Here is a 23,518-nt window from a genome sequence, read left to right as displayed (position 1 = left end):
TAATTGATAAAGTTCATTCTTGTTGTCTCCTTCTTCCCCGAAGAGTTAATTTACTATATTTATTTGCTATTATTTTTTTAGTATATCCTGATGCGGTAGTGATGCTATATATCAACGAGGACCGAAAGTGTTGGTGGGTTAATAGATACACACACTTGCCTATGATTCTTATCTTAAGTTTTTAAGACCCATTCATCGTACGAACATTCCAGGAGATCTGAACTATGATTACTGTGTGATTATATATGCTGCAATCTGCATGCACTTTTTTTTTTATGTTTATTTTTTAATAGCATGTTGCAGGTGTCAGTTGAAGAATATAAGAATCCCATGTTTGAGAGTTGACAAATTAAATATGCCTTATATTGTGGATGGTTTTGGGATAAAATTTCCATATTTGCTTAAAGCTACTTTCCCTTTCTTATCCATATCCTTTATAAATAGCCAGGCAGATGAAACCCAAAGTCCACCATCGCCAAACCTCACGAATCTTACTTAGTTTTCTGCTTTAGAGTTTTCATCATTTCCAGTAGTTCAGCTGCGTTACTTGTTCTCTAAGAATCCAATTATTATTCGGTAATGGAGAGTGTGAGACAGTTGGCTTCAGAGAAGGCCGCTGTGATCTTCACAAAGAGCTCCTGCTGCATATGCCACAGCGTGAAGACACTTTTCTACGAGCTCGGAGCAAGCCCGGCGATTCATGAGCTCGACCGGTACACCAATGGGAGGGACATGGAGCGGGCATTGAGGAACCTCGGCTGCAATCCTGCTCTCCCTGCTGTGTTCATAGGTGGGAAATATGTCGGCTCGTCGAAAGAAATCATATCCTACCATGTCGATGGATCTCTAAAACAAATGCTCAAAGATGCAAAAGCCATCTGGTTCTAGCTAGCTAGCAGCTTATATTATTACACATGAAGCTTAAGCTATGATCTGTTAATTAGCTCTAGTAGTATACACAGAAAAGAATCCCAATACCATTGCTTAAAGAAAATGAGTATTGAGGTTTAATTTTCCTTTTTTCTTTTACTTCATATGTAACTTTCCTGGCTACATTTTAAATATATGAAATGAAGTCAGATAATACGAAAAGTATCCTGGAGAGTTCAGAAAATTTCGCCATCTATAAACTTCTATTTTACTGTTTTTATTATTATTTTTTTTTTTTTGTTACGGAGGAGAAAATGGAACCCTGATTATTGATCATTGTTATCATCATGTATATGTTGACTGATAAGGACAACAATGTTGAATTGCTAATGTCGAGATCAAAATTTTTGCACTTATTTTGTGTGTGGTCTTTTTGTGATTTCTATTATTAATATAATAAAAAAGTTAAAAAAAATTAAATTTATTAATACATGTCAATTAATGATAGGTCACAGAATCATCACATACAAAATAAGTGTAGAAAATTTAAAATTGCTAATGTCATGAATCATCGAGATCATGAATTAATGGCTTTATTCTTGTATTGGGTGGGATGTGATGACATGTGCCTTATTCCTGCATATAGAATATCACAAGGGAAAAGCACAGAAACAGAGACGAAGAAAATGGAAGAGCCTTCGAGCACCTTCCCCACCAAAAACGACGCACATGGGGAGAGCAAGTGCGAAAAACCCCAGAACGCGTGTGGCATGGGCAAAATTGCCAATTCATGTAGCATCTTGAAGAAGCCAAAAAACTGTGGTTAGATTAGGCGCATAACCGGCAGGGCACCGTTAATAAACAGTGCTTTTCCAACGGCTTTTAGTATGTATAGAATGTTGAACAATCACGAAGATGCATTTCTTCCCAACGTTCAGCCATGTTGGAATAAAATTCTTTTTTTCTTTGGGAATTTTGGGATGAGGTAGCTTATTCCTTTTAATTCTTTTTAATCACTTTTTATAAATCAAATGATGATTACATTGAATTTATTATAAAATATTCTTCTTTTAAGTATTCCTTAGCTCTAATTTATAAAATTTCCTTTTATGTATTTCTTTTGAAATGCAGAGATATTCGAATTTAAATGTGATTAGTAATACCCGATGTTGTAGCCAACTTGACTAAACTTAAATATTTGCTAATGTGCTCATCCAATAACACATCACATATGAACAATTAATAGTTTTTCAAAATAAAATCTCAAGTTTCTGATACTGACGGACGTGATAAAAGACATGCATGCATGCATGATTGAATTATAGATGTCACATCCCGATTCAGGCTCGACTCTACCATAGCACGATATTGTCCGTTTTGGGTCCCGACCATGCCCTCACGGTTTTGTTTTTGGGAACTCAACTGGCTTAACTTTGAAGTTTCGATGGAATTCAAAGCCAGTGAGTTCCCAAAAAGCCTCGTGCTATATGGAGGTGGGCATGTACATATAAAGCATAGAGGATCCTCTCCCCTGGGCGATGTGGGATCTAACAATCCACCCTCTTCAGGGGCCCGACGTCCTCGTCGACACACTTCCGGCCAGGGATTGCCTCTAATACCAAATTGTCACATCCCAACCCGTGCTCCACCACATCCTGGGCTCGACTCCGCCGTAGCACGATATTGTCCGTTTTGGGCCCCAAACACGCCATCACGGTTTTGTTTCTGGGAACTCACACGAGAACTTCCCAGTGGATCACCCATCTTAGGATTGCCCTCATGGTTTTGTTTTTGGGAATTCACACGAGAACTTCCTAGTGGGTCACCCATCTTAGGATTGCTCTCGTCCGAACTCGCTTAACTTCAAAGTTCTGATGAAATCCGAAGCCAATAAGTTCCCAAAAGGTCTCGTGCTATATGAAAGTGGGTATATACATATAAAGCATAAATCATCCACTTTTTTGAATAATGCGGGATCTAACAATAGATATGAGCGAATAAATTAAAACACTATCACACATCAGTTAGTACTTAGTTTAAAGTACTAGTAAAACCCAAAAATATATAGATCATAACTTTTGAAGGTCGGTCCCGTAGGTTCGTTATTATTAAGTCAACTATGTTGTTAAAAGTCCCAATCCCTATATATTCCCTGCATTTTCATGGAGGGACCATATGAACAAAGTGGAATTTAATTGGATAAACTCTATCTTTCTCCGCATCAGCCACGTGCATCACTCTAGCTAGCAGCCAGCTACCATATTCACAAAGAGCAAATCACAGAACATGCAATGCAATGCAATCCTAACAACTAGCAAATTGATGCATACAGTGAAACAACATCGGAACAGGGGAGTCGAACATAAAAATTCAGACGCAGGTTAATCATTTGAGTTATAGTTTTCAATCCCTTGCTAATGTACAATGTCAAGGCGCCCCTCCAATCAAAGATTTTTCGGTATTCCCAGAACACAAGACAATACACCATATGTAATTGTATAATTGGAGGAACAATTGAAAAAAGAATTTTCCACCACTTGTATAATAATAACATATGGCGTACGCTCTCTGTTTTCCTAGTACACTGAAAAATCTTTTGCTCCAATCCATATTATATAATATCTAGCTAGCTAGGGCAACCAAGTCCTAGCCAGATCTGACTTTAACAAATTGACCAAACATATTGCAAAAAATGAGTGGACGTAATGTATTGATTACGACTTTAACAAATTGACCAAACATATTGCAAAAAATGAGTGAACGTAATGTATTGATTACTAATGTTAACATTTATTAGTATATCTTGATGCTATCAACCAGGACCTAAAGTGTGTTTGTGGGTTGATTAATAACTTAATATACACGTGTGTATTTGATTCTTATTCAAAGTTTCAAATCCTGTTCATCGTACGACATCTCAAGAGATCTGAATTATGATTTATTGTGTGATAAAAATATGCTGCATGCAATTTGTTTATAGCATATAGTAGGCGCAGTTGAAGAATACAAGAATTTCAAGTCAAAATAGACAACTTTAATATATATTTTTTGACATCTAGTCTTTTGTGAAAAACACATATATCTGCTTAGCTTTGCATGTAGTAAATGCAAGTTAGATGATAATATCGGTATAAAAAGTGATCCGATGACCAGTCTAAAATCTTAACGGAGTCACCATCATATGCAAATCATCACAAAGGGGGCATTTTTCTTATCCAATCCAAATATTTTAAAGCTGCTTTCTCTTTCTTATCCATTTTTCTGGTTCTTAAATTGTTTCTCCTTTTATCTAAATTAAACAAATTCTCCCCCACATCCTTTATAAATAGCCAGGCACATGAACCTCAAAGTCCACCATCCGCAAGCTCCACAAATCATAAATATCTTTCTGCTTTACGGTTTTCATCATTTCCAGTAACTCAGCTGCATTACTTGTTCTCTAAGAAACCAATTATTGTTTTTAGTGATGGAGAGTGTGAGAGAGTTGGCTTCACAGAAGGCTGCTGTGATCTTCACAAAGAGCTCCTGCTGCATATGCCACAGCGTGAAGACGCTTTTCTACGAGCTCGGAGCAAGCCCGGCGATTCACGAGCTCGACCGATACGCCAATGGGAGGGACATGGAGTGGGCACTGAGAAACCTCGGCTGCAACCCTGCTCTTCCTGCTGTGTTCATAGGCGGGAAATATGTCGGCTCCTCGAAAGACATCATATCCTACCATGTCGATGGATCTCTAAAACAAATGCTCAAAGATGCACAAGCCATCTGGTTCTAGCTAGCTAGGGTTTTAGCTACCTAGTAGCTATATATTATGCTTAAGCTTGCTATGCTAATGTTCTGTAGTTTTAGTAGTCAACACAGAAAAGAATCGCAATACCATCACCATGCTTAAAGAAAATGAGTATTGAGGTGTAGTTTACCTTCTTCTACTTTGTATGTAATTTAACTTCCCGGCAACATTCTATATATATATATATATATATATATATATATATATATATATATGAAATGAAGTCAGTTCATATGAAAAGTATCCTGAAGAATTTTGAAAATTTTCTCTAACTAAGCATCTTCTACTAATTATTGACCATTAGAAGTTTGGGTGATGCTATCCTCACACCCCTTTTTATCTTCTACACATCTTTGTTAATTAATTTATGTCTTTTGATACTCTTCAATTCATTTGATCTGATGATCATAAATTGAGAAGGGAGTTAAGGTAAAAAATATTGTGTGCATAGCACCACCCTAAAAGTATACTCTTCAATTCATTTGATCTGATGATCATAAATTGAGAAGGGAGTTAAGGTAAAAAATATTGTGTGCATAGCACCACCCTAAAAGTAATTGAATACTGCATTATTTTACCTATCTGCCAAATCAGCAATAATAGGTCGAACTTCGACAATTGACTTATATAAAATTTGAAAGAGAACTGTTTTTTTTTTTTTTTTTTTCATTACAAAATATATAGTCATTATGCACTCCCGCCAATTGTTTTTATAATGGAACCGTAATTTTCTTCAACCTTAATTTTGTTCATTAAAAGAATTGCAATATGACTATTTCTATTGTGGAGTGTGAATAGCAGCTTTAATTGGTAAGTCCTTCTATGTATTCTAAATTTTGTTGTTGACTTAGGCGGCAAGTGATATGCACCCGACATCAGTGCATAAAAGTCAAGAAACTATAAACTGCAGAGCATTTTTCATATATTTGTGAGTGTTCAAAGAAGATTGTTCCATGCAAAACTATATAGTATATCACTTTTTATCATCATCAAGATTTCTGAATATTTGATCAATAATATTGTTAATTTCCCAATATTAAAAACTTATCCACTAGCTTAGGGCCTATCCTTTTTCCACTATATACACACACACAGATATATATGTATATATTATAAAATGTGCTATAGTTTTCATTATTATTTTAATTAATTGTATGCGAGTCATGACTAATATGGAATCAACATAAGATAAGAATTTCAAGCCTTTGCATTTATAGGAAACACTATATATTCTAGGCTGTGGGCGCTCAGGCCGGTTAATATCTACAACGCAAAAGATGAAATGGGTGGTTCTCAGCGTTCTGGCGCAGCCACAGACTAGAATATCAACATCACTTGGCTTTAACAACTGCCAACTGGCTTTCGGCACACCAGGTGCATGACGCTTTTACGCAGGATGCATCCATACAACCGATGATATGTTCCTTTGTATCTATATCTCGGTTACACAGTAGAATCTCTCGAGCCACTAAAGCATCAGAGAAGACAATGATAATTAGATGCCCTGAACTTTTTGTGCCTCGTATTCCTCCAAATCCAATTGAACAAAAAGTTCTACACTATGGCCTTCAGAGAATAAGCAATTTATTACTCAATGATATATATAATCTGCTCTCTCATTATACTCTAACGGTTTCCTCCAAGAAGAGGAATTAATCCTCTTCATCTCTACTGAAGGGGAAGTTGTGCGATGTTTCTATAAGGTGTGGTTATCATAATGCCTATCCACATACATGTGGAGCATGGCAAGTTTGGAAAAAAAAACAATATCAGAATGTGTATGAACAATGTCTCAGCTCGCACGTGCCCGCCACACCTCTACGTGTGTTGGATTTTTGGAACGTCAGGCTCGCCCCACTTTAACGACAACAAGTGCATGACGCTTATACACAAGATGTATCCATACAACCGAGGATATATCCTTTTGTATCTACATACATCTCTCATCTCGGTTACACAGCAGAATCTTTCGAGCCGCTAAAGGATCAGAGAAGACAACGACAATTAGATGCCCTGAACTTTTTGTGCCTCGTATTCCTCCAAACCCAATTGAACAAAAAGTTCTCCACTATGGCCTTCAGAATAAGCAATTTATTTACTCAATGATATATATAATCTGATCTCTCATTTTATTGTAACGGTTTCCTCCAAGAAGAGGAATTAATCCTCTTCATCTCTACTGAAGGGGAAGTTGTGCGATGTTTCTATAACGTGTGGTCATCATAATGCCTATCCATATACATATGGAGCATGGCAAGTTTGGAAAAAAACAATATCAGAATGCGTATGAGCAATGTCTCAGCTCGCATGTGCCCGCCGGACCCCTACGTGCCCTTACGTGCGAAAAGGAATCGTGCAAGTTGGTGGGTGCATGCAACTGAAGAGAATCACACAGCACCGAAGGCCATCTATCTCATCCCCATCTTTCTGCACAAGGATTCAAGGGAAGGTGGTTGCAGAGAATCTGGTATAAATTGACCAGCTGCATTATAGAAAATTTCTCTACTTTTGTTGTGTCTAGAGACAGTAGTGAGTATTCATTTGGTCTTTGTTCGCGTTAGGGATCCTCTCCGGATCCCTTTCCATCTAATCCACTTAGTTCAGAATCCGGACTGTTCAAATTTGATCCAACAGCTACAAACAGGAGGTCCCTTTAAAAGTGATAATAACGGTAACCGTTGAACAGCCTGGATCCGGACTAGGTGAATTAGGTGGAAGGGAATCTGGAGAGGATCCCTTTCCTTGCGTCAAATCTTCACTACCGGGAAAGAAATGGTGCATAGGCCATCCACGTCACATACTAATTTCACCACTCAATTATATCTAGTAAACTAATTAATTCACTTCACTCATGTGCAAAAGACATATACACTGCTCTCGCAAAAACATCTGCAACTTGTTCAGTCTAATAGTTATAGAACATGCTAGTCTTTATCATAAAAAAGTAGCATTTTTCTATTAGGGCATCTAAGTAAAGACCATGTTCCTTTGGATGTTCTTGTTGTTCAAAGGAAGCATGCAGTCCACACCTACTGCTGTCCCTATAAATAGTCCAGCATGAGAGCTCAAATATTCAAACAACCTTAAGCCTTCAAACAATTCTCTCTCTAGCTAGCCTATCTAATTCTCTTCTAATTTCAAAACCCAATCCAACCATTGGATCGAGTTCAGTCCGAATTCGATCTGAAGGTTTTGATCAAGTCTTAATTAAACAAGCAGTCTTAGGTAAAACTTTGCCATATTTCGATAACTTACTTTTCCATTCAAGGCAAAGGTTCGAGTTTTCCTAAGATGGACAAAGTAATGAGGTTGGCATCCGAGAAGGGTGTGGTGATTTTTAGCAAGAGCTCATGTTGCCTGTGTTATGCAGTCAAGATTCTATTCCAAGAGATTGGGGTGAGTCCTGTGGTTCATGAGATTGACCAAGATCCCGAAGGCCGGGAAATGGAGAAGGCTCTTACAAGGCTGGGGTGTACTGCGCCTGTGCCCGCAGTGTTCATAGGTGGAAACCTCATTGGATCGACCAACGAAGTCATGTCCCTCCACCTAAAAGGCCAGCTGATCCCACAGCTGAAACCTTACCAGCAGCAGACTTAACAGCAGCAGACTTAATTTGTCTTAATTAATTAACTACTCAAATATCGTGTTGAAAAATAAATAAATAAACTGGTTCAAATTAGTACTGTAGTGAGCTTCGTATTCAAAAAGTTTATGTAGTGCTTTCTTGTTTTTTTCCGCAAAATACTTATGTAGTGTTTCACGTGTCTTATATTCTGTAAGATTTGATCAGCTATAGCTTGTAATCTAGCCATCTGTTTCCTATTTTTAATGAAGTAGTTTTATACGTCTTGGTGCACCATTATTTAAACACCATCGTGTACAGTGAAAGCGCTCCCATGCACCCAAATTTGAATCCTTTTCTCCATTAGAGCAATTTAGAATATATACGGTGGTGTTAGAAGAAAAATTATATCTAGTCTAAATATTGCAGTGATGCAGACTGCAGAAATAAAATACAAAGAAAGAATGAAAAGCTCTCTTTCTACAACTTGAAACCAAAATTTAAGTGACTGACCTCTAACTAATTAGTTTATTGAACATGATTAAGAAATATTCTTTCTTCTTCTGCCATTTTTGCCTCCAGTCAACCTACATATAGAATATCCTGTGAACAAAGTATACTACCTTGAAAATTCTCTGATAATATCTACAGTACATTAATTAACTCGCTTTCATACCGTATGGTAGTGACTTTTAATTACCTTTTCAAATTTATTTCAAGTAAAATGTGATTCTTTTTTCTGAACTTGTGATAAACAAACTGAATACACACTTTGTTTAACATTATAAGATCAGATCGATGCATGCAACAGAAAAATTGAAGCAATGCAGATAAATTGAACTTGCTGAACATCGCCTAAAATTCAGAGCTTGTAGTGGGAGACAAATTAATAAAATCTGACTTTTGCAATCCAATCTTGCCTTCCCTCATATGGGAAGGGTATAAAGAAAAGAAGAAGAGGTCTATTTTTCTAAGCATAGATTCTTCAACTTTATGACAGATAAAGAAAGTTATTGCATTCTTTACTTTTACCCACTTCGGTTCCTTTTATTTTATTCTCTTCTTGCTCCTTTCCCTCCAACGATAGACTTGCGTTTGGCAGTCAGTGTCATCAACCTATATCATTCTTGTAATGGAAATAACAGTTTCCACATATTATTAGTGCGGGAGCAAGATAGCATTCGCATCTCTGAGATATACATACATACATATATACATATATATATATATATTCCTTTTCGGAGTCACTGTCTCAGACATATCCTTCTCATAGAGAAAATATTTATGACAATTAGTAATGCAACTTATACATACAACTAGTACTATTCTGACATTCGAATTCCAGTAACTTGGAAGGTGTAGGGAAAATTTACGAAGAATATGATGGTAATTATCATATAGCCAAACGATGAATAAGATATTTGGGAGCATCTAGCCCAAAACTAATTGATGGGTGGAGAGCTCTAAGATATTGCGTGACAATGAGGACATGTGAGCATCGGGCTCAACACGTGAATAGTATGCTCTAGTATACCACATTAGAATGTGAGCATCTAACTCAATTGAAAGTGAATGGAGCTGGAGATCAGATGTACTATAAACTATTATGCAAGGTTTTGATTTCCCGACATAATACTAGGGGTTTAGTATTAGGGTTATTAGGATTCACATGCACTATGGCGTATCTGCGATGGGGATGAGGTTTAATGCATATATATGTTAAATACAAAGACATCTACTTTGTGGAGTGAATGGTCCCCCCTCTCTATGTCATTTTGCAGGTTATACTCCCAGTTGCAATGGTCCTAGCCCTAGACATCTCTAACAATTTCAACTCCTAGGATCAATATGCATATATGTAGAGAAATTGAACGAAATTATACCGGAATAAAGTACTCCGTGAAGATTCCCCAATGGAGTGAGACATGCACATGACTGTAAAATCATTTGAGTGACTGCCGAGTGGTGGCTGCCCCAGAAAATCACTCTGGACCAAAGATTCATTGTTGCCTTTTGATGATCAATCACCGTCAATCTTAATCTGGAAAATTCAAAAGAAAACGGTATTATTGTTTTTAATTGGAAGCAAGTAGAAATTAGGGCAGACATGAATTTGCCGCACCTGGACTTTGGTGATGCAACGGTATCTAGGGTTTGCAGCCATGGCCTGCAGAATCCAATTCAAAACGCATTTATGGTCGGTTGTTTTAGGGTTTCGAATCAGTTGAATACCCCTAAGCTGTCACCGCTAAAATATGTTCTTTTAGTACATTAGGGTTTATAAGCGTAAACTAGGAAAGTACCGGACTAGAGCAACTTGTAAAAGCAACTTACATGAAACGGGTTTGCACTTGACCTAATTAAAGAATACAATGTTATGTGTTAAAAACATTACACATGTCATTATTTTATTGGAAAGGAAACAGTGGTGGTGAATCATTGCATATAAGTCTTTCTCATGACTTGCACACATGGTCAAGCCAATAGTCAGATTCTAATATCATATCAAAGTAGGGCTATCAAGCTCAACGATCACGTATATATGCTCTCTCACGTAAAAATTAATGCCATGCATGAGAGAATGTGTTGAGAGGATTCGATATTGGAGAGAGATCTTGCTACTTAAAAAATATCTTAGATGTCTCCATCCATCGATCTCCAATTAATTTTGTTTGAAGAAACACTTTGGACCAGATGCCTCAAGGATTGTCAAAAAGAATAGGCCTCTATTGTTAAAACAATTTTAATGTGGCGATGACTAATTTATGTGTTATAATGCTATAGACGACAACTGTCTCAACACTAAAATTAACATAATAACGATTTTAATAATGAATTTTCTTAAAAAATGAGAACAACGAGTGGCAAGCCACATAAATACTTGGTAAAATCATATCGGTGTGGTCCATATGAGCTACCCTGAGCACTACCCCACACGAGCGTTGCCCGGTTAAGGTAATCTGAAGTAACTAATAGTAACGAACTCGTGTCTTAGACCATTTCTCAAACCAAAGGACCTCCTCCTAACCAATCACGACACGACACGTCACTATCCTTAAGACCAAACGAGGGGTATATTAGTCATTCGGGGCTGTCCTATCTGCAGATCACAGCTAGAAATCGTTTACAGTTTCATTCTTTTCGTTCCAGAATTGATTCTCTTACCTCCTGTTTGGTTGCCGAGAAAATGAACGATTACGACGGAAAATGTGAGATTTCTCGGATCTTTAATTTGCTGTTGTTACAACAAGCTTGACCCTACGAATGTGAAAACTTTATTCTCATGCTTGATAATTTCGACAATCACTGTAATGGAGATTTCTGCTTGGAATTTTATTTATTTTATTCGCAATTAATTAAACAGATTTGCATGCTAGGATTTATTTGGTACAAGATCAAGGCACGGATCGCACATTTTCTTTTAACTTTTTTTATAGTCAGATTGCATTTCGGAACTTGCGTTGCGAATTTTATGAATATTTATGAGATGAATAGATTCGGCATTATATCATCGTGTGCAGAGATATTGATTCGATCGAGCAATTGAAGCACTTGGGTCATATGAGGTTCTTACTTGGTTGGATTGGTCCCCAAGCCCTTGATTCGGATGTACAGATTTTTCCAGTTCTTTCAAAGAATCGATCGTCATTTGCTGAATTCACAGAGGTAAGAATCGCGTTTTCTCCACAAAATTTTGGTTTTCGTTTAAACTACTATGCATTGTTGAGTCTGGAATTGAAACATAGACAATTTGGATCGTTGAAACACAATGTTGAGTGAGTGGAGGTCATAAATAGTCCCAATTAAGGAATTGGGGAATCTGACTTTTCGTTTACACTATGCATTCTTTGAGTCTTGAGTCAAAAAGATAAACTGTTTCATAAAAAGATAAACGGTTTAGATCGTTGAAATATAATTACAGTCCTTGGAAAAGCAATTGGGGGAGTTTGAAGTCTTGAGTTAAAAAGATGAACTGTTTGGAACGTTGAAATACAATGTTGAATGTACGTCATAAATATTCCTCGGAAAAGGAATTTTGGGAGTCTGAATTTTCGTTTACACTAGGCATTCTCGAGTCCTATTTGTTAAAGATTATGAGCATTTTTATTTCTTTTATAGTATTGAATAATCTTTTTCGAAAAAGGGATTTGAAAAATCACAATATTTGATGTTTCTTTTGCTCTATTTTCTTCAGGTGGGTTGGGGGAGGCTGAATTTTACGAGTGGAGGAAGTTGTCGGTTTGGGGTTTCGAGTTTGGGGAAGAACAAAGGAGAAGGGGAGCATATGCTATGGGGCAAAGAGGGGAGCATATAGCACTCAAGTTCCGGATTTACGATGGGACAGATATAGGAATCAATACTTATGCACCATCTATGACAGTATCATCTCTTAAGAAAAGGCTACTTGCTGAGTGGCCTCAAGGTAAGAAATTTGCCACACACCCTCTCTCTCTAATTTGATTATTCTTTGCTCGATGAAATTGGAATTTGATGAATTTGATTGGCTGAACATTGGAATTTGATGAATGATTGGCTGAAATTGGATTTTGATGAACTTGATTTGCTAAAGATTGGATTTTGATGAACATTATTTGCTAAAGATTGGATTTTGACAACTTGATTTGCTAAAGGTTGGATTTTGATGAACTTGGTTTGCTAAGGGTTGGATTTTGATGAACTTTATTTGCTAAATGTTGGATTTTGATGATGAACTTGATTTGCTAAAAATTGGATTTTGGTGAACTGATCATGCGATGAATAGATGCGTTCATACAAAATTTAGCTGCACTTACCGTATGTATACATGTTCCGATCACCACAGCAAAAACAGTGACACCGAAGTCAGTAGACGAAGTAAAAATCATACACGGTGGCAAAGTTTTAGAGAATAGCAAGACACTTGCTGATTCCAGAATAACCGCCGGTAACCAGACCGGTGAGGCTGTGATCATGCATGCAGTAGTACAGCCTCTTGTACCCAAAAACAAAAAGACAGGTTAATTTGCTTAAACCCTCCTTTGAATTAAGTTGTTTCATCTCAAATGCAGATTTACGTTGCATTTTTGTTCGTAAAAATGTTGAAGTTCGTATGATCTTCAGATCTTGTATTGTTAGGAAATATTTGGATCTCTGAAATTTCCTGCGTGTTCATGGAGGATGATCAGTGCCTAATTTCTATATGGGATGAGTTTTGTGCAGGAAAAAAACAGAAAGATATGCAAAAGATGAATTCATGCTCCTGCACCCTCCTTTAATCTGGGAAGCAGGCTCTCTGCGGCTTCGATTGCAGCGGATGGATCGCGTTCGGTTTTCTCAAATTTTTGTAATTTTTTCCTTCATATTTGATGCAAGTGCAGTGTGAAAATTTCATTCACATCTGTAGTCATGCAGTTAAAGTTGCCTTTGTTACCTGAAGTTATTGCTCGGCTTGTGTCAAACGCGTGTTACCATTTCACGTGTTATCGTGTGGCAATTTTATCGTGTGGCATTTTGTTATGTGCTTTGACTTAGAATAGTAACATTAGATGACATTGTTTCAAGCACGCCTAAAAGTTACTTATATGAGATTTACCATAATAACCTGTTTACTTGTTTTCAAGAGTATTGAAATTATTCTAATTCTTTGAATTCTCTCAATTTACTTGCATACTAATAGTTAAAATTTGTCGCCTTCTAGCTTTTCGTGTGTTCACTAATACATATGAATTTCACATAATAATTTGTATTCAATTAAAAACCAAAAATGCAATAAAAAAGAGGTTACCATACCCACTCCGTTACCTCATGTTTCCAACTTTTCTTTTGGTACCAGTGGTACTATACTCTAAACTAATTTAAAGTGCGGAAATGAAATTCCAACTGGGATCCATTGGAAGCGTAGCTATAGCCAATATGGGCATTTTATACCAGTTAAAAATAGTATTGGGCGTGCATGAATTAGGAATGGGTCCAATTCCCAACCGTTTCGATGTCTTCTTCAGATTTATTGACAAGTCAGTAGATAAAAAATAATGCGTGGCTACTGAAAGAAGAACAGTTAATCCTGCTGAAAACCCAATTGAAAATAGACATGTCTATTTGTTTGGAGTGATATTGGTTCGAGTTTTGAATTCTTTAATTATTTGGTCACGTGTTCATTTGTGATTAGTCATTTTTGTCTCACATATATTTGTTCATGCTCTCAGTGCTTTGTATAATCATAGTGTTGATTATTGTTGGTTTTGATTGAAAACATGATTTGGGTTTCGCAATTCATGTTGTTGGTTGTATGCTCCGTTTGCAACACCGAACAACAGATTTGATTTTCACTGTTTGCATCGTGTATTTGAATGGTTTTGAACCTATCAAGTGAGGTTTGTTTTGCTTGCACTGTAATCTGTTTCCAGGTTGCTCAGCTTTGTTCTAACTGCGTTGTTATTATTGCGACATTTGCAAGTTCTTCGATGACGATGTAAGATAATTAGCTTCATTGCAACGAGTGTGGAATTTGTAGTTTAGCCGACTGATCATTATCTGCCTTTTGTTGATTTCTGTTTTTCGTATCATGTCCTTATTTCAAGCCGAACCTGCTGTCGTTGAATTTCGATTATCAAAATTGGTGGTCCGTCTTTCTGTTAAAGGCTTCATGCAGGCAACCAATCATTTTAATGTCCTGCTTAGTTACAAGTCCACGCTATATATGAGGCTCGGCGTTCTTTCAGTTAACTTAGCCATAGTATACAGACCTTGTGCATCTACAGGCCTTGTAATTGGTTTTCATTGATAAGGGTCTTCAATCATTGCATGCTATTACACATCATTTTTCGGCTAGAAGAAATGGATTTTACGTGCACTGTTTCATCTCCATAGCTCTACTATTACTCTATCGTTCCTAGTTCGAAACATACAGAAATTGTCAACTTGCAATCGCTTTTATATTTTTCATGTGAATTTTTATACCTGAGTGTAAGCGTATATCTACACTAAACCAGTTTTGTGAACAAATTGAATGCAAAAAGTTTTCACTGCTATTGCTATTTTATTTTTTGCAACGATTGCAACACAACTAGCCATGCCACCTTCCACATTTTTTGGCACAAGTGCATCAACTGCAGTTCATACAACACCAGAGTAATCGATAACCTACAAATCATCAACGACGTTCTGTTAATTAGAAAAGTTAGCGAATATCCAAAGGCTATGTTGTTCAGATTAGACTCTTTTGGCTATGCTTTCGTCGGTTTTGACTAGAACAGTCCTCTTGTTCCTGTGACGCTTGTACGCCAAGCGCATGAAAGAATCCACAGCTGCTGTAATTGACTAGGTTTCATCGGTTCATCCAAATCATAACGAATCATTGATTTTTTGTCGAGGGGATAGGAGAACTTTGAATCGCCTGAGCTGAGATAATTTTTCGTGAAATGTCTTCACTGTAATTGCATGTGAGCAGTTTGTCATGCCTGCCTCGTGAAATCTCTTTGCCTTTTGCTGTGTAAACTTTAACCTGTATGAGAGAAGATAGAAGTTTGTCACATTTGGTTCGTGAATTTCGACCGCCATTCCTTACCCGAGATTATAAGACACTGTAATGGTAATTTCTCACATCGAACAACTCAATTTATCACATTTATCTTACCCGACTGTATGAATGAATTGAAAACACCACATAACAGTGTGACAGTTAGACTGAAAATTTCACCCTCACGCGCCGGTGGCTTGAGGACTTGGGCGACAAGGTACTGAGAATTACCCCCCACCCCATAAGCTAATGAATTGGACCGACATTGGTAGCGAGACGAGGAGTGAATATTGATGATCGACGTTGTGGATTGCGTGTGTGAGTCTTCAACTTTATGATATGTCGACCATTTGTGGACAAAAATGTTCTTGATGAATTGATGAAGAGGACCCCGATTGAAGAGACGTGATATCAACAACACATCATAATATCAAGAAATTATGTATATATAGAGCATAATGTTTTTTATTCAAAAATTGAGATCATATCTTTTGATTCATGATATCATTCATTACATCACCTACCGGTTGTTTTGTATTCAAATTTATATAGAGTTTTGCAAAGTTTTTTTTATTGAATAATGTTAGAAAGACTAAATTTGTAAATTAAATTTTGAAAACTAAAGGACATGGAAATTGATGATTGATTTATTACTTAAGCGTTGATAAACGTGTTCATTCATATTAGTAACACATTATTTAGTTTGCAAATTTAGCCTCCAAATTTAGTTCTCTAGCATTACTTTTTTTTTTAATGTGGTAGAATTTTGTAGATTTTGTAGATTTCTATTGACTTTTAGAAACTCTATAAAATCACGAACTTTTTAATGATAGACTTTACAGATTTTTGAGAGTTTGTGCTAAACTTTTGTTGAGTTCAAAAGAATTTTATAACCTTTTTTATGATAGAATTCTATTGACTATTTAACCTCTTCGTTTTTTTTTTTTTTTTTTTTTTTTTTAATTGAGAAATCAGATAGGACACTTATGCAACTTTTCAAGTGATGATGAAAATTGCTTGACATGTGAAACAATTCTTAACTCATTAACATTATAATATATATTTTTAATACATATGTTCACTTTTGCCCTTATAGTTTGTTCTATAGCATTTTTGTTTTTGTAGCTTCATTTTGTTAACACCATCATTCCGTCAAATAAACCAAAATTTCTTTCAATATGAGTGTTCAAATGGAGAAATGTGCAAATATTGAAAGAAAAATGAACTTTAGTTGACAAATTGAACTGAAAACGAAACTACAAGAATTGATATACAATAAAACAAACTACAAAAATGAAAGTGAAAAATTAAAAAATTAAGATATAGCAGTTAAGGCACGCAGAGTACCGAATATTTAAAATCACCCAAATTTTTTGGATCTACATGGACTAGAACTCAAATGAGAGATATATGTACTCCAACAAGATCCTCTTCGGATTCTTTTGATGAGGATCTTGGAGATCTGTGAATCGTCTTCATTCATCGTACATTGTACGATCAGTTTTTGTCAAGTACTGTTTGTGTTTAATTTTAAATAAAAATATTTAAAATAATTTCTGACCACACGATATACTATGAACAGACAAAATTGATGAATCCTCAGAATTCTTACAAAGAGGATCCAGGTTCATATGTACTCATTATTTTATGATTTTAGTTCAATTTTTTATTAGTTCTTTTTAGAACTTTTTCAAAACTATGACTGTCGACAGACCAATACTCATTCAGCTCGAAGGTCCCAAAACTTGAAACTCTTAATTCTTATGCTTTTTTATTTATTTATTATTCCCTTTTATTCACAGTCCACATAAATAGGAGAGACGTCACCCTCAAAAGTTGGATTTGAATCCCATCAAAATCCAAATAGTAAGGAAATTAAGAATTCTCACATCTTAGTCATTCATCGTATATTGTGATATTAGAAATTATTTGAATTTAATTATTTAAAATTAAACATAAATAATACGAAAATTGATCGCACGATATACGATAAATAGTTAGAATGTGAGGATCCTTATAATTCTTATAAAGAATATTCGAAGAGAATGCTCATCCCCAAAAGTTTACCTTTTACCTGCATCCTCTGCTATCAAGTATCAAATTGTTCTATATTTTTTTAAGTGAATCGTAAACACGACTCAATGCATAAGTGTGGAAATGCTATCGGCTGGAAACTTGAAGAAAAAGAATTTAAAAGAATTGTATTATGATACTTCATGTCCTCTGGCACACTAAAAAAATATCTCCAACTGGCAACTTTCAAATCCAACTTTTATTCTGAGAAAAAACCAGTCATATAATTACTGCAACTGCTAAGTGCTAAGCAAAGTTGAAATTTCACTTTCCTATTGGTTAATCTCTCGGAAAAGCAGCCACAAATCAACAACCCTATTTAATATTCCTTCTTCACCAAGTAACGACAACTTCTCAAAATTTCGAGAAAAAGAGAAGAAGAAAATTCAGATAAAAGGGAAGAACACAAAAAACAGAGATTTATACAGAAATCTGAAAACCGAGAAGCCAGAATAATTTACAGAGGGAGAAATGAATGGAGGGACGAGAAATGAAGAATCTGAAGCGACCCATAAGCGCGTCTGTGATTACTGTGGGACTTCAATGGCGCTGCTGTACTGCAGAGCCGACTCAGCCAAGCTCTGCTTCTCCTGCGACCGCGAGGTCCACTCGGCCAATCAGCTTTTCACAAAGCACACTCGCTCGCTGCTCTGCGACGCATGTGATAAATCCCCTGCCTCCATTTTTTGCACGACGGAGGGCTCTGTTCTGTGCCAGAACTGTGACTGGGAAAGCCATAATCTTACGTCGTCGTCGGCTGCGACGGCGGTGCACGATAGGAGGCCGCTGGAGGGCTTCTCTGGGTGTCCTTGTTTGAGTGAGCTGCTTGCTGTTGTTGGGTTTGAGAATATGGATAAAAAGGCTCTGCTTTTGAGTGATGAGGGTGGTGGTGGCGGCGGCGGCGGCGGCGGAGATAGTGGGTTCTGGGGATGTGGGGTTGGTGGGGTTGATGGGTTTTCGGATTTGGAAGAAGGGTTTTCGGACTTTCCAGTTTGGGATACTCCCTCTGTTGTTAGTCTTGATGATTTGATTGTTAACAATCCGGCTTACAAATTTCAGGCCATGGGAGTTCCTCCTCTGCCTAAGGTCTGTATTTTAACCTCCTTATCCTTTGTTTTTCTTTCAATAAGACGATATTCTAAACTACTCTATTTTATAAAAAAAAAAGAAAAAAGGGGATTCAACTCGGCACACTACTTAAGCTAACTGGCCTAATTGACGTCTGTGCATTTTTAACAATTTTTATTAATTCTTCTATACCTTTAGAACTAGGATTTCATGTTGGTGTATGACTATTGAAACCATATATCCGTTACTGCAATTTTGACATGGTTCAGGATATTGTTGTTGAACCAGAATCGCAATGCTGCTTGCGGTCAGCACAAGGAAGAGATACTTCATCAGCTTCGTGTGCTTGTCAAGTCGGAACCCAACTTGTTTGGTGAAGATGTGGATGTTAAGGGATTCCAATCCCTCGCGTCCGAACAAAATCCGCAACCAGGACGTTTCTTCACAGGTTTTGAACATGATGCAGAGCCAACTGCGTTTCCTGCTTTTGAGGTGTGAGCCTATTATATTCTGTTGTGCTTTTAGTTTGCAGTTGAAAAATAGTTAATTATATACCCTCCATGCAGGCCCGTGAATCGCAGTATAATGATTGCGGCAAGGCAGAAAATCAAGATTCGTGCCCGAAAACCATGCTAAGGAGCTACCTTCAGGACTGCTGTGTAGTTCCTGACAAACATTCATACGACGATGGCAGTGGAAGTCGTTCTAATGAGGGTCCTGGAGGGGAAATGAACTCTGGAGCCTCTTCAGCTTTTCCAAAAGTTGTTCCACATTGTCAAAACAGAGAGACCGCTCTCTCGCGGTACAAGGAGAAGAAGAAAACAAGGAGGTACATCATCCCCTTTTCCCGCAAGTATCTCTTCTTGGTTAGAAATTGCCTTTAGACGATTGCGAAAATTGGTTTTAGCCAACGAGATTCGTCAAGTTTTGGGATATGTTTGATTGCAGTAAAGAAAGATTTAGATTTTACATCTTTTTTGTGCTCACTTCATGTTTACAACTAAACGTTTGGAACTAATAGGTACTAACACGACAGTCTAGTGGTATTTCTCCCTTCAGAGTAGAATATCGTCGAAACTCAAGTGTTTATCCGGTTAGATTCTAGAGTTGGTTAAAGCATTTTGTAAAGTTTTGTGCTCACTTCATATTGACAACTAGAAGTTCCAACAGCCACAAACACTACGGTCCCCCACTCCAGTAGAATATTGTTGTATCAGAAAGAAAAAGAAATTAGAACCAACACGATATTTGGGTAACTCACAAATATTGTGTTGTAATTGGCATTCCAAAATTTATATTTGGTAATGGAGGCCTTTTCTTTTTGTATTTGAAGACTTGTTGAACCTTTTGTGGGGGATCATCCGACGTTTTGATTGATCGATGGAAAAGTTCAGAATTGGGGGAAGTTATGAGGTTCTTTCATCAATGGTTGGCTCTGTACATTATTTCCATCTAGTGGTTGTTGTGGTGTAACTATAACCTTAACTCAATTATTTATGCACCTCCATTTCTGACCACCATCTTTGAACCTTGGTAATTGACATTTATGTTGCTTGGAAACAAAAACCAGGTATGAGAAGCACATCAGATACGAATCGCGGAAGGTTCGAGCAGAAAGTAGGACGAGAATTAAAGGACGTTTCGCGAAGATGGACAGCTGATAGAATGGCAAGAAAATGTGACATTTAGACTAAGACTTCTCTTTCCTCATATTCACGCATTGCCTTCGTCTTCAAACAGCTTTGACATTCAAATCAGATGAGGAATATATAAAACGAGTTTGTACTGATATTGGTTCGGATTAGAAGTTAGAACATTTTGCAAGAGTCGGCAAAACAACTGCTATGCAGTCCCTGAGAAAATTAAGATGCTATTATAGTGATTAAGGATTGTTTATTATTAATCTTGTGTTTAGGTTTTGATGTTGTAGTTTGGATCCTTTGTTTGCTAGTTTCTGAAAAATATAACATCTTGTACTTACTTGTATTAGGCTCCTTTTGCAGTGATCGAATGGGATATTAGAAATGTACAAAGCATCTCATGTTCAAGTTATGTAACTTCAAAGACGTAGGTTATGCTAGTAGGTCAGGACAGTGTGCCTAATCTTGCGCATTTGCTTTGAAATTTATGGATATGTTGGTTTTGGAAAAGTAGAAGAATAAATACCAAAGTGACATAAAATCCAAAGTTGAAGCGTCACCATTGACCAAACACAACTTGCAAACCTAAGTAAAGATAAGTGAGGTCGATAAGACGCAGTGGTGGGTGTCTGGTGCTGGAATGTCCCACGTTAGCTAGATAAGGAGATCCATGTGATGTTGTGCTAAGATGAATTCTGTGGTTCTAGTCGGGAAGTTGCCTTTGCCTACATCAATAAGGAACGTGTCCATCATCACACCATGAATCTGAAATTCGGTCTTCAGGCGAAAAAGTTTTGGATTCACGGTACTATTGCTGATATGTCGTCTTTTGGAAGAACCAATTGTACAAAGTAACGCGCGAGCTTTGATTTGATAAACGAGTAGTTCGATGGTTTGAGCATGGGTGAGGTTGCCGGGGTAGAAGGGCGGGTCAGCAGAGTCACGGTGGATCAGCCTCACGGTAAAGCCTTTGGTTTTATTCCCAAGTACAAGAGTAGAGTAGTCGTACTCAAAAAACAAGATTGCATATAAAATGTAGAGACTTATTGGTTTGGCCATGCCACTTATTATATGATCAGTCGGCTTCTATTTATGGGGTTGTTTGTTTGATTAATTCATCTAGCAAAATCATAAGGATTGATGTGAAAATGGAGTGCCGCATGCCGACCACCCTCCTCTTTTTTTTATTCGAACTTGAGACCGATAACGTAAGATAAACTTACACAGGTGAAGTTATACATCTAGCAAAATGCCTAAAGAAAATCTTTAAAGGTTAAAAGTCAATTTAATTAATTATCTAGCAAAATGTTTTTCCCCTTCTTCTCTCCCTTTCTTTAACGTCCAAATCCACAAGCATTTAGCTGTATTAAAACAGAATCAAAGGGTCAATTTTCTTTTTCAAAGAAAGTATAGCTTGAAATGAAGAAATATCTCATACTATCTTAGTTATTGAATAAAACTTTTAAGACATTGTAGGAAAAGTTCTAATTCAAGAGACATCTTCTACGTCTTTTGATATACTCTGGTCTACTGGTATTTTGTTCCCTTGTAATTGAGAGATCTTATGTTTGACAGTATATTGCTTGATTGTTGTTTTGGTAATAATTAAATGCATATTATTCTAAAAACGATTAACTAGATGGTGTCATGCATGAGACACTCAACTCACTTAGATATATGACAAAATTCTGTGCCAAAATGCAGCTTCCCGTTTGTGCTGTCGTATATGATACGCTGATTTCTTTGTTGGAAGGCTCCTATGAGACAACTTTGGACTGGGCTCCGGTGCATTGCCAGGCAAAAGTATTTGGTTCTGGCGTCCCCGTCTAGTATAAACACATTGCGAGCCGGAACTTGAAGACCCTGTTGATTATTGGCTCAAACAATAAACAATTGATAAATATCTGGTTTCTGCTACTTTTGCAGTGGCATGGGTTGGCATGGGTTGGCATACAGCATGTGGGAGAGTAACAAAAGCAGATGTTCTTTTGTGGTGGCATGCGTTGCCATCTACTGCATGTGGTAGACAAACAAAAGCAGATGCTCAATGCGTTGGCATCTGAAGACCTTTGGCCTTTGGTTCTCTTGAGAAGTCATCTTATTCGGTTCTATAAGAAGAAGCTGGAGCAGCCCAGATAGATACACAGAAGAGAAACAGCAAGAAACCATTCGGTAGAGAGAAAGAAAAAAATCCTCTCAAATTGTTTTGCTTTGTATTCGATATTTTCTCTTCCTATTGTAAGTGTGTGAGCTTGGGTTATTCGGGTCTTTGGGAAATTGATTGAAACACCATTGTATGTTCTCATTGATTATAGTAGAATACTCCGTCATCTCCAAACTGGATGTAGGCATTGCCGAACCAGTATAAATCTTGGTGTTCTTGTTGGTATTGTTTCATTTATCTGTTATCAGTTTCTAGGGTTTATTATTTTTCACTCACACTTGTTAAAGCTTCCGCACAACAAGTGGTATCAGAGCCCAGTTTTTCGACTAGGGCTTTGTTTTTTTCGTGGGAGTGAAGAAAAAAAAAAAGGGAAAATTTCTTGGCGCTGCATTCCCGTGAATAGTGCCGAAGAAGATGGCTGGAGATGAAGGTGAACCTGTGAAGAAGAAGGAGTCGGCACCTACATCCAACAGACACCAAATTGCTACTACAAGGTTAGAGGTTGATAAATTCAATGGCTCTAATAATTTTGGTATGTGGCAATATGAAGTTATGGATGTCTTGTATCAACAAGAGTTGGATATGGTTCTGGAAGAGAAACCAGAAGATATTGAGGACAAGCAGTGGACGCGAATTAATCTTCATGCTTGTGCTGCTATTCGATCATTTCTTGACAAGGAGTTGAAATACCCGTATATGAAGGAAACTTCTGCCAAGGAGTTATGGACAAAATTGGAGGAAAAGTATATGACCAAGAGCGCAGAAAATCGGCTCTTCCTGAAGAAACGACTCTTCCGTTTTCAGTATAGTCCAGGTATTTCTATGCATGAACACCTCAATGATTATAATAAAA

General features: G+C 37.0%; 4 protein-coding genes and 1 pseudogene across 4 annotated transcripts; all 5 read left to right on the top strand.

The window, feature by feature from the left end:
- The first annotated feature begins 328 nt into the window (after nucleotides 1-328).
- LOC137743896 (glutaredoxin-C11) lies at nucleotides 329-1,114 on the top strand. Its single transcript, XM_068483827.2, has one exon. The coding sequence runs from the start codon at nucleotides 580-582 to the stop codon at nucleotides 886-888; it is 309 nt and encodes a 102-aa protein (XP_068339928.2). The 5' UTR covers nucleotides 329-579; the 3' UTR covers nucleotides 889-1,114.
- A 3,091-nt stretch (nucleotides 1,115-4,205) lies between these two features.
- On the top strand, nucleotides 4,206-4,851 carry LOC137741319 (glutaredoxin-C11 pseudogene; annotated as a pseudogene).
- A 2,761-nt stretch (nucleotides 4,852-7,612) lies between these two features.
- On the top strand, nucleotides 7,613-8,504 carry LOC137743381 (monothiol glutaredoxin-S9-like). Its single transcript, XM_068483266.2, has one exon. It carries the CDS (start codon nucleotides 7,952-7,954, stop codon nucleotides 8,255-8,257), a length of 306 nt encoding a protein of 101 aa, XP_068339367.2. The 5' UTR covers nucleotides 7,613-7,951; the 3' UTR covers nucleotides 8,258-8,504.
- A 2,830-nt stretch (nucleotides 8,505-11,334) lies between these two features.
- LOC137743380 (membrane-anchored ubiquitin-fold protein 3) lies at nucleotides 11,335-13,596 on the top strand. The gene is made up of 5 exons (XM_088679127.1): nucleotides 11,335-11,431; nucleotides 11,744-11,890; nucleotides 12,419-12,645; nucleotides 13,045-13,218; nucleotides 13,422-13,596. The coding sequence occupies exons 2-5, from the start codon at nucleotides 11,784-11,786 to the stop codon at nucleotides 13,475-13,477; spliced, it is 564 nt and encodes a 187-aa protein (XP_088535253.1). The 5' UTR covers nucleotides 11,335-11,431; nucleotides 11,744-11,783; the 3' UTR covers nucleotides 13,478-13,596.
- A 4,227-nt stretch (nucleotides 13,597-17,823) lies between these two features.
- On the top strand, nucleotides 17,824-20,897 carry LOC137743330 (zinc finger protein CONSTANS-LIKE 13). Its single transcript, XM_068483202.2, has 4 exons — nucleotides 17,824-18,879; nucleotides 19,150-19,353; nucleotides 19,428-19,690; nucleotides 20,432-20,897. Exons 1-4 carry the CDS (start codon nucleotides 18,265-18,267, stop codon nucleotides 20,520-20,522), a joined length of 1,173 nt encoding a protein of 390 aa, XP_068339303.2. The 5' UTR covers nucleotides 17,824-18,264; the 3' UTR covers nucleotides 20,523-20,897.
- The last annotated feature ends 2,621 nt before the right edge of the window (nucleotides 20,898-23,518 follow it).

Source organism: Pyrus communis, chromosome 11 (assembly GCF_041283825.1).
Source record: "Pyrus communis isolate YQ-2024b chromosome 11, ASM4128382v1, whole genome shotgun sequence".
In the NCBI taxonomy this organism is placed as follows: domain Eukaryota; kingdom Viridiplantae; phylum Streptophyta; class Magnoliopsida; order Rosales; family Rosaceae; genus Pyrus; species Pyrus communis.
This window is presented reverse-complemented; position numbering and strand designations above follow the sequence as displayed.